Raw genomic sequence first — 10,386 nt, forward strand, 5'->3', positions numbered from 1 at the left:
GTGGGTCACCAACTCCATTGTTTTATATTCTGGTTAATGAGAAATAATTCCTTCTTTCCCCCTTGTTTAATGGTAAAAAGTTCAGAGTTTCTCATTTCATTTCAGATATGGCCTTATTGGGTTATCTGATGAATGATAATTTCCATTCCCATACTCTTTATGGAGCATATATGAATTTTAGTTTCCCTTTTGAAGTAATACCTCAAAAGAAGATATTAAAAAAGGCAAGGGTGGAGTTAATTTTAATCTATCACTTATTCTATGCATGCTCAAAGAGGGATTCAAAATTCAGCACCTCTAAATTTTTCATTATCTTAATGCTCCACCTTTTACCCTGGCTTTCTCATGAATACACACTATAGCTCCTACAACGAATCTTTGTAATGAGATCTCTCCAGAAGGTTGTTCTTGGCTTCATGGTACCTCATGAGCTGCACCAGAATAGTTCTACCAAACAGTGAAACTGTTCACCACACTAACAGGATGCTTGCAAATTTGAAATTGAGAAATATCATGGTGTTTATTTCAAAAAAGGATTAATTTAGTCCTCTAAATAAGTAGAGTCAAGATCAAGATCAAACCCCTTTCACAATTCATTACAATTCTTCAGTAACAAAAGATACCTTTTCATCAGTGAATTCTTCATGCATACACATAATGGCAAGGAAGGAAAACCAAAAAATCTTACTGAAGAAATTCTATCATCTCCCTTTTATCCCATAGGTGAGAAATAAATTGGTCTCTTTTCTGTTTCTGTTCCTGTTCGTGCACACAATTTTGTTTCTGTAGGTGTAGAGATTTGTAAAAAGTGCACTACAGGAGGAGAGGTCGTACTGGGATAACCAGAGTTTTCTGCAATGTGCCCTTTTCCATAAGACAAAGTAACTGCACCATACATTGTTTTACCTCATCTGCTGTATCTCAGAAGGCATAGAAAGAACAAAACAGACATTTTGGATGATTGGAAAAGTGCTATAGTGCACTCAGTGATACACAGATTTACACTGTTCTTAACAGCATAACATTTATCAACGTAATATATAAGGAGGCTGTCTGGTCTCTTAAATTCTCAAATAGCTACATTGCAGCTAATATGGAAGTAATGAGTTTTAGAGCTAATTCTATATATCTAAAAATGCTGTAGCATTGGTAGATTTCTTAACTTTTGCTTCAGAATGGATAAAGACTGTGTTCTGATCAAAATATTTAACAAGAAACCATCACTTATGTTGGGAAGAAAAATGAAACCACTGCTTTTCCATACATTTTAAAATTTCCAGTAACAAGTCGTGATATCATGGAAAGCTATTGAACTTCCAACTCCAAAACCCATGCTACATTTGATATATTGATTTCGATTTCTCACGGGATATTTTTATGCATGGAACATTCCAGAATACATTTCCCCATTATACCAAGGATCTAAATCAACTGTCACAATTGAGTCATCCTGAGGTGCTTCACTCATATTTAGATTTAGATACCTGAGGAAGAAGGTATTGAAGATGTGAATTTCCGAATTCCTGAGCACATCCTTTATTATAAGTTGCTACCAGGACTGAAAACATCAGCCTAGGTATTTGTCTCTAGTTTTTGAGATCTATAATTTATATCTTTTGAATAATGCCTTATACAATAGTTAAAAGAGTAAATCTGTTTCTTACTATACCTGATTTAAAACATTAATTTACTGCCCACAATTTAATCAGATGTGGAATTATTTTTTAAAGCCAGGGTACTCTTATTTCTCGTGTTCAAAGCTAACAAACATAAGAGAGAAATTTGCTGAACTGACACTGTGAAAATATAGTATACTGTGAAGGAGGAAAATTGTGATATTTGAGGTTCTTGGTTACAGGCAGGAACAGGCAACACAGTTCAAAAAAGGAAGGATGCAAAGATTATTCAAACTTCTCTAACCCTTAAAGAAATTACTCAATTCTTCCTTCTCTCCAACCCATATTTCCCATCACTCACTGTTGCTTTCAAAAGCCATACAAATTGCTATGTAACTTTGTGAAGAGATTAATTTCCTTTCTGTCAGGAGTAAATTTTAACTCGACCAGATGATTCTTTCATGAGTACACTTTTGAAGTCTGCATTCAGAAACATATAGATAAAGACACAGACATAAGAGTTTATACTGATGTGCTTAGTTCTCTAAATTGCAATCCAGAGAATTAGAGAAAATCCTTTCCCTGCATCTCCCTTTGTTTTCTCTTCTAGTATCTGTTAAACAAATCAAAATAGCTATAAAACTCATATAGGAAATCATCATATGCTCAGATTTTTCTTGTAGACATGTACCAGACTCTACAAAGTTTACAGAGTCTCATTTATTTATTGTCTTCTGTGCTTTATTTACTGTGATAGAGTAGCTGACTGAACTCTACAGTTCCATTAAACAAAGAAAAAGGAGCATTTATCTACCCTAGGTCAAGGGTTCACAAGAAAGCAGGCAATAATACTGGTAGAAAAAAGTGAAAAATTACTCTTTTGTTGTATATTACCTGAAATTGCACACAAAGATTTACAAACCAAGACATTTTTTTATGTGTTAATTAATACTTTTTGAACAGAATCTTATCTTTAGCCATTCCTCAAAATCAGTGAAGTCAATTTATTGAGGAGCCTGGCTCACAATTCAATAACAGCTGCAAGATGGTAGCCTCAAACCACAGAATAACCTTACGCTTAATTCATCCACAGGAGATGATACAAGAATTCTTAATGCAATACCCCCTTATATTGCAGTTCCTCTGAGAGTGATTAAAGGAAAACAATCTGAACTATATTTTTGTGGGGTTGCTCTGTTTTATTTTACCTGAAGGGTCCAAAAGGGAAAAAAAAAATCTGAAAGAAGTAAAGCCAACCTTTACATGCACTGGAAAGAACAGATTTGTAGATTTGTGCTTGTCTGTTTAGAATTTCCATGTTTGTGAACAGTAAGCATTTAAGACCCAATTTTGGGAACATGTCACAGTAGAACAACTCAAAGAGTGAACACAGAGATGCTGATGAAGACCAGGCTTTGTAACAATGTTTTTATAAAGACATAATTGCTATGTGGTTTTATGCCTTTCTCAGGATTCAGCACCAAGTGCAGAAAAATAAATGCATTTTTACCAAACTGTGAAGAAAAAAATGTTACAGAAACAAATCGTTACATACCTAAGTAGAAAAAAAGTCTTAAAAACTTCTCTGAGACAATCTACTAGATTGTATCTAGATTGATACTTTCACTTTAAAAAGCCCAATTCATTTTATGAAAATAGTCATAGATATATGGGCTATTTAGGCCTCATTCATGAACTTGTCATTTGTCAGGTCACAGGTTGCATTTTTTTATCTTTTATTCTTTATACATTCAAAGTTTTACTACCCATTCAGCAGTCTTCTTGAATTGCAAACCATTTTCTTCTTTTAGGTACAAGTGTGAGAAAACCAAGTATGTGAAAGACAGGGAAGGCATGGCTTTTGGGAAAAAAAGCTATGTGTCAGCATTACTTTATGTATATATATAAACAGAATTTAAATAAGTATATTGTGGAAAAAATAATAATGTTTTAACTGATTTTTTATCCAGCATGTAATACTGAAAATCATAATACAACACACCTCCCAGTCCTGGTCTCAAGCGGTTGTCGTAACCATCCAGAAGACGATCCAATATTCTGGTGAACACTGTGGTGTTGTCTTTAAGTTCATCTTGTGATGAGGTTTGTCCGTAGCTGAAATACACAACAGTTAACACTGAAAAACAGTAATCCACCAATAACCTTAGAAAATGGTAATTCCAAAATCCATTTAATCTCGCTTATACTGGTTTATGGTCACATAACCTCCTCCATATAACAAGACTAGTGCTTTATGGAGTTCTTGCATGATTACATTTTCTCCTTAAATTGTAAGTTTTTAAAAATCATTAAAAAATCAGTGCCCCTCTATAAATGGTGAGCAAGTAGAATGTTAGTTCCTTAATGTTTATCTCATTACTCCTTAATGTTTATAATGTGCTAATATGTGTTTTTCTCAGGAAAATGCTCGTTTGTCAGCAAAGAGTAATGTGTTTAATTCATAATAGCTATAAATGGTTTGCATACAAAGAAAGATACAGTAATTTAGAACACTGAAAAGTACTGACAAAAATAGAGATATCTTCTTTTTAAATATAGAAGTAGATCGAGTGAGTGTGCATTTTCATAGATCGACATATAATTTTGCTTTTATTTCTCATTTTTTGGTAGCAGTTATATTTGGAGGAATATCCCCATCTTTGCCTTTCAAATGCGTAACAAAACCATCTGTTGATATGAAAATCTCTCATGTCTATAAAGCTTCCCTTAAAGATACCTATGTATGTCTCTAACTCAGTCAAAGGTCCTGAAATTTTACTTGAAGAAGGATAAAATTAAAACTCTTTGAACTCAGCTACCAAAATCTAAACTTCCGTCAATACAAATCAGAATTAAATCCTTAGGTTTAAGGGTTTCTGTCTGCTGTAGATGACACAAGAATCAACCTCTTTCTTAAATCTGAGACCTTTACCTAATACTCTGCCACAGATGATTTTTTTAATCATAGATTACATGATAGATTAAATCCTAACCCAGTAGAGGTTTTTCATTCATTGCTGGGAAGACTTCCATTACAAACAAGTGGAGTCATCAGGGCTAAAAGCTGCTTTTCAAAACATCATTTTGTTGCACACATTACTACTGAACTGGAGAAACAGTGCAGCACCAAAACTTCTTCTTAGGATCAGGTCTAGTGACAGAAGTGATTCTTCCACTGGTCAGCCTGTCTCCATTCAGAGTACATGGTTCTTGGTGCCCTGCCAGTCCTTCCTGCTCTAACCACCAAAGACTTTCTCAGGAGGAATATGATGCTACATGAAATGATCAGGTTCTGTTAAACTATGAAATTATTTTTCTGTGTGCTGCATCAGTCAGACATCTTTTGTGTATCCTACGCTTACATTCCACTTGGATCAAATACGGAGAGAAGGAGGAAGGATACTCTGAATATAGGTACTCTGGAAATGCTTCCAAGTTTATTTTGCAGCACAGGTTTAAGTATTTAACACTATAAATTTAAATCAGTTTCAGCACTGACATCCACAGAAGTTTTAATAATTTTTGGTTTATTTCCATAGGGTGTGATATTTTAATGCATATAAATCACTATTTCCAATTAAAAGGCAAAATCCCTAACAGTTAAAAAAAAATATTATGAATTTCCTCTAACCGTATCATACAACTTCACTTAATAAAAAAATAAGTTGATTTATATTTATTGATCATACCTACAGTTGAATTTCAAGTCACACATACTAATTTTTTTTTATGATTCCTCTGTTACCAAATAACAAGTTCTTCTGCTGTCTGTAGCCAGCATTTTATCTTTTAAAGGATCTTTCCTCAAAAAGCTTCCCCAGAATTTCAACACAGGACCTTCAGTGGATTAAATTTTATATTAACACTCATTGTCAGAAAAAAGCTGCTCTTTATACATATCTCAAGGATATCAGAAGGTCATCAGTATTAAGGTGGAAAAACGACACAAAAACACTTCAGAATGTTAATGGTAAATAAATGAGTATGTTTGTGAGGAGGCATCAGGAAGATGGGCTGGAGGCAGCGCAGTTGGATACTATGCACCACTTCCATGCTGGGAGTCACATTTGTCAGTGCCCTCACCTGTTCTTCCCACCATTTTAACAAAGGTAAAAAGCACCATGAGGGCTGGGTTTAATTGGCATATGGTCACAACAGGAAGATTCTGAACATTTATGCACATGTGGGGTAGACTGTAACTCCAGAGTGATTGTGACTTTTCATTCAAACCACGTATTAAAATAGTCCTATTGCTGGGCTTTTTTATGATAAAAAGAGTGACACGGGAAGACTGTCTTTCTGTATCTCACACACTTTATCTAATTTATCAATTGTTTTTTATCATAAAGCGTTCACAACACTCCAGAGGGAAAGCAAGGCTACTAGCTATGACAAAATGGCTTTAAACCCACATCTGCTTCTTGTAAGGTGTGTACATTTTGAGAAAAATATGACTGTATGCAATTGTGTTTTCACATTAAACCCCAGTCTCATAAAAAAACTGTGCAGGGACTCCATCTACAGGTCATTATAATCCTGACACACCATCGGATTTTTGAACTCTGGTCCAGTGCATTTTAATTCTCACATTAAGAATGCACATGCACCCATTACAGCTACAATAAATATCTGTGCATAGATATCACTAACAACCTGCACATCTATAGAATAAACATGTTTTCAAAAAATTCCCTAGCTAGGTCAGATGAAGTGCTTCAGGAAGACTTCAAATCTTGCCTTTAATATATTATAAAAAATAAATGTATTGTTTCTGAAACATTATTCAATACAGCAGCTGTTACATGAATCACCCACTCCACAAAAATTTAAAATCTTCAAGGCAGTAAGAAAATAAGTTCCTCTAGAACTGTGAATGCATAAGAAGACAAGACTAACCGTGGAGATCAAGGCACAAATAGATCTTTTAGGGATCACTATTGACAACAACAACAGTCTACTGCTTTCTGGTCATTAGGTAACATCATTTTCAAGCATATTAAATGTGTTTTATAATACAAAAATATATCTGAGAGTCTTCTTAAATGTCTTCACTGAATTTTGAATTGGAGACAGTACTTCAAGCATACCTCAAACTGCTTTATAGTCTTTAGTTAGGCTACTAGTTGTTTGATGAGGTGTTTTATGATTACAAATTGTTCTTTAATTAACGTTATTTTTAGATTATTATTTCAACAAATATTCCACAAATACAAGTGCAGAATGGTCTTTCAAACATAACTGTCATGGGCTTTGAGCTTACAAATTCTTCTTCATGCAAGCAATCTCCCTTCACCAGGAAGGTCTACTTCAGATTTTCAATACAACTACTAAGAAAGCACACAATCCCGACCAACAAAGAAGTGAAATTATGCCTCTGCTTGCAGGCACAATTAAGTTACTAAAAGCATTTACATGAGATTTAAAAAAACCCTTCATTATACTTTTTTTCCCTCTGAAGAAACTTGTATTTCTGAATAGCCATTACATAAGAATAGAAAAAAAATTGCACAGGTTTTTAAGAGTTAGTTTAGTTTCAATTTGTTTCAGAAAGCTTTTGCTTTATTTTTTCACGGTATTGACCAAAAAAGTTTCATGCAAAAAAATTGTAGTTTCCTTTTAAACTTCCCTTACATTTAGCTGGGACTTGAACAGGGATTAACTTCCCCCAATACACTTAGTGGTAGTGCAGCCCATGCAGAATTTGTTTTATGCTGCTACATTAAATTAAAGGTTCCTAAAATATGAAAAAATTTAAAAATATCTCCCCACCTTCTTTCAGTCAGTGCATTCAGGAGAAGGCTCCAGGCCCAGAGGCAGTCACAAAGCACCAGGAATCCCTTCATGGTGGACTCTGGAACTAGAAGGAAAATAACCATTAACATCCCCCCTGATTAAAACAGGTATTAGGGAAAAAAAATCTGACATTGGAAACTTCTGCCGAATAATTTGATGTCAGGCAATGGCCTCACAACAGTAGAGCTCATGGCATTCAGAATAAGGGTGCACGGCCTTGGTTATTCTCCTGGTTACCTTTTACTTTTAGACCCAGAGACTGAGGATGAGGTTTATTTTGTGGTAAGGGTGTATTCTTTTTGCATTACTATTGAACTTTAACAAAAAAAATTACATGTAAAAGCTGCTGTCCCCAAACCCTGTGGCAATTCTTACTCAGTTTCCCCCTGTGCTGACAATGTGTCAAGGCACCTCCACAGCATTTCCAGATAACCAAATGTAATTGGTTTTTTGTTTGACTTTAACCAGCCTGAGCCCTTCCAAACCTCTGGGAAGGTGTCAGTATATGGTAGTGTGACTGAGGAAAGTGATGCTTTCCTCACAGCCACTGCTTTGCTTTGGTGTGACGGAAACAACTTTCTTCTACAGATACAACAATCCTCCTCTTACCTGAAATAACAGCATCAGAAAAGGACTAAAATGAGCAGATTCTAGCTCTGTGATCTGCTGCTACATAGGCACTCTTTAGGGCTAAGGGGCACAATTAGTAATGAAACCATGTGCTGACAACATACACATCATCTCCTAAATCTCTACCAGTCTCTGAATGCTGCTAGGAAATGTTTTTGCATTAGCAGCCTTTTCCTCCTCTCCAAGCATTTTCTGTACTCTCTCCAGACTTCACTGACTTACTCTCAGTTTACCTTTGAGTAAAAAGTAACACAACTCAGAAAGTTTCTTCTGCTTTCTAATAAACCATAAAATAGAATGTTAGGTGATATTTGTGGAATCAGTGTGGCAGATTGAACTAATTGCCCAGGAGAGGTTGCAGGTCCCTTTACATATCAATTCAATGTGTGCTGGGATACAGCCGATTTTAGGATTCGTTACATTAAATAAGGTTAACAAATATGAAGCCTGCATTTTCCCCCAACAGTGAATTGGAGGGCTTTTTACGTGCCCGAGAAAATGAAGCACCGTATGTACAAATGTTGTTGTAGCTTTAAATAAAGCTTCCCCAATTCACTGTGCACTCTCAGGGACAATTTAAATCAATAAAATACCGTTACAAAGCGGTATGTAAGCAATGAGATATAATTAATGCCTTTATAGCCAAATGATCATCAGATAAGCATTGAATGGAGCTGAGCTAATCTAACTGGATAGGAAGGAGCTGGATGTGGCAGGAAAGCGTGGATAAAGATATTCAGGGACGAGACTGCATCTTAACTTGCTCTGTAATCAGCCCCCTTACATAGGGAAAGACAACATCAGTGGCTTCAAAAATCACCTTCTCTCGGTCCTGCCAACTTCTGCCTTTGCAAAAGGCTCCTCGGGATAAAGAAAGGAAAGTGAATTATTCTGAACTATTTTGATCTGTTGAGCTCCATGCTCGCGCCCCTCCTCCCAACATCACCCCCTGCTTCGATAAACCCATCCAGGCACTATAAATCCCGAAGAAGGAAAGTTTCTTGCAGCTGGAAAAAGCAGATGTTAACTAAGACTTTGAATGAGCGTTAAAACCCAACAGCCCCCGGCCTCCCCCACCCGCTCCGCCTGACAAGCCAGCGCCGGTTTTCCCATTCAAAATGGGAGCAAGAGCCACGGTTCTGGGAGCGTTTCAGCAGCGCCCACTGAAGAAAAAAAAAAAAAAAAAAAAAAAAAAAAAAGGGATAATTAAAAACAAAATCAGGGGCAAAAGGGGGCATTTTGATGCATTTTGACTCACGGTGAGAGATTGAGAGATTTGCTCCTCTCTGAGGCTCAAATCGAGACTTGTTTTCTTCCCGGCATTTCAACTTTGCATCCCCCTGCCCGGAGCAGCCACCCCTCCCACCGCGCCCGCGGGAGGGAAAAACCCAAACCCAAAACCTTTCTGCGAGGGACCAGCGGAAATCAGTCGGCGCTAAAAAATAAATAAATAAGATACTTGACAATGCCCATCGATCGCTGCGGATTTTCAAGCTGGAGGGATAGGGGGAAAAAACCACCCCGACCCGGCGGTACCTGCAGAAAGAGGGGAGAGGAGCCGCCCGCGCGCCGAGACGCGGTGCCCGCAGCCGGAGGGCCCGGAGGGGTGCGGATGTGTGTCCGTGTGGGTCCGTATGTGCCGCGCGCGCGTCCGGGGGTGCGAGCTAACAGCCGCCCTTACCGGAGCCCTCGGCGCGGGTCCGCGGCGCCGCTGCCCGGCGCTGCCCTGCCCGGGTGCCCGCCCGCCGGCGCGGAGGCTGCGTGGCTCCGGATCCGTCGCTCACTCCGCCTCGGCCATCGCCGCCGCTGCTCCGCTCCTCCGGGCTCAGCACCCAAATTTCGCTTCCCAGTATTCCGACCGCCGCTACACAACAAAAGCTTTCTCTTTATCAAGACAGTAGTAATACGTCCCAGGGTAAACCGGATGTGAAATAGGCTGTGACTTCATGCCAGAGAGATTTTATTTTAGAAAGGAAGGTGGTACCAAGCTCTCATCTAGAGACCAATCCGCCCATTTTTTATATGCAGCACAATTTAACTTCCAGTGCTCTCGCCCTAATCCCTTTCTCTCTGGCTGCAGACTCAAATCCTTCTACAATCTGCAGCATTATTATTACTGGGGGGGGAGGCTGCGCGGCCGGGGGAGGCTGCGCTGAGCATCTTTATAGACACTTGCAGTTTACAAAACAGTCTATTTTAAGGGTCGTACATGAAAAATACAACCGATCTGTGTTAGCGTTCAACTTTTGATCGAGTATTTAGTCGAGGCATAAATATGAATGAAGGCTGGCCAGGGGTATTGAGGATGCAGCACTACGAGCGTGTGCCTATAGACTGTATGCACCTA

General features: G+C 37.9%; 1 protein-coding gene across 3 annotated transcripts in view; it reads right to left on the reverse strand.

The window, feature by feature from the left end:
* GABRA1 (gamma-aminobutyric acid type A receptor subunit alpha1) overlaps positions 1 to 9,888 on the reverse strand; it is a 42,785-nt gene extending 32,897 nt beyond the window's left edge. The window contains exons 1-3 of one of the 3 annotated variants that reach the window (XM_039559368.1): positions 9,721 to 9,888; positions 7,386 to 7,473; positions 3,619 to 3,731 (exon numbers count right to left, since the gene is read on the reverse strand). In XM_039559368.1, the coding sequence (XP_039415302.1) occupies positions 3,619 to 3,731; positions 7,386 to 7,459 (187 nt within the window). In that variant the 5' untranslated portion in view covers positions 7,460 to 7,473; positions 9,721 to 9,888. Of the gene's footprint in view, positions 1 to 3,618; positions 3,732 to 7,385; positions 7,474 to 9,297; positions 9,384 to 9,575; positions 9,672 to 9,720 lie in introns of those variants that run through there. The other 2 variants (XM_039559369.1, XM_010406250.3) reach the window with 2 other exon arrangements.
* Between the last annotated feature and the right edge of the window lie 498 nt (positions 9,889 to 10,386).

Source organism: Corvus cornix, chromosome 13, assembly GCF_000738735.6.
Source record: "Corvus cornix cornix isolate S_Up_H32 chromosome 13, ASM73873v5, whole genome shotgun sequence".
In the NCBI taxonomy this organism is placed as follows: domain Eukaryota; kingdom Metazoa; phylum Chordata; class Aves; order Passeriformes; family Corvidae; genus Corvus; species Corvus cornix.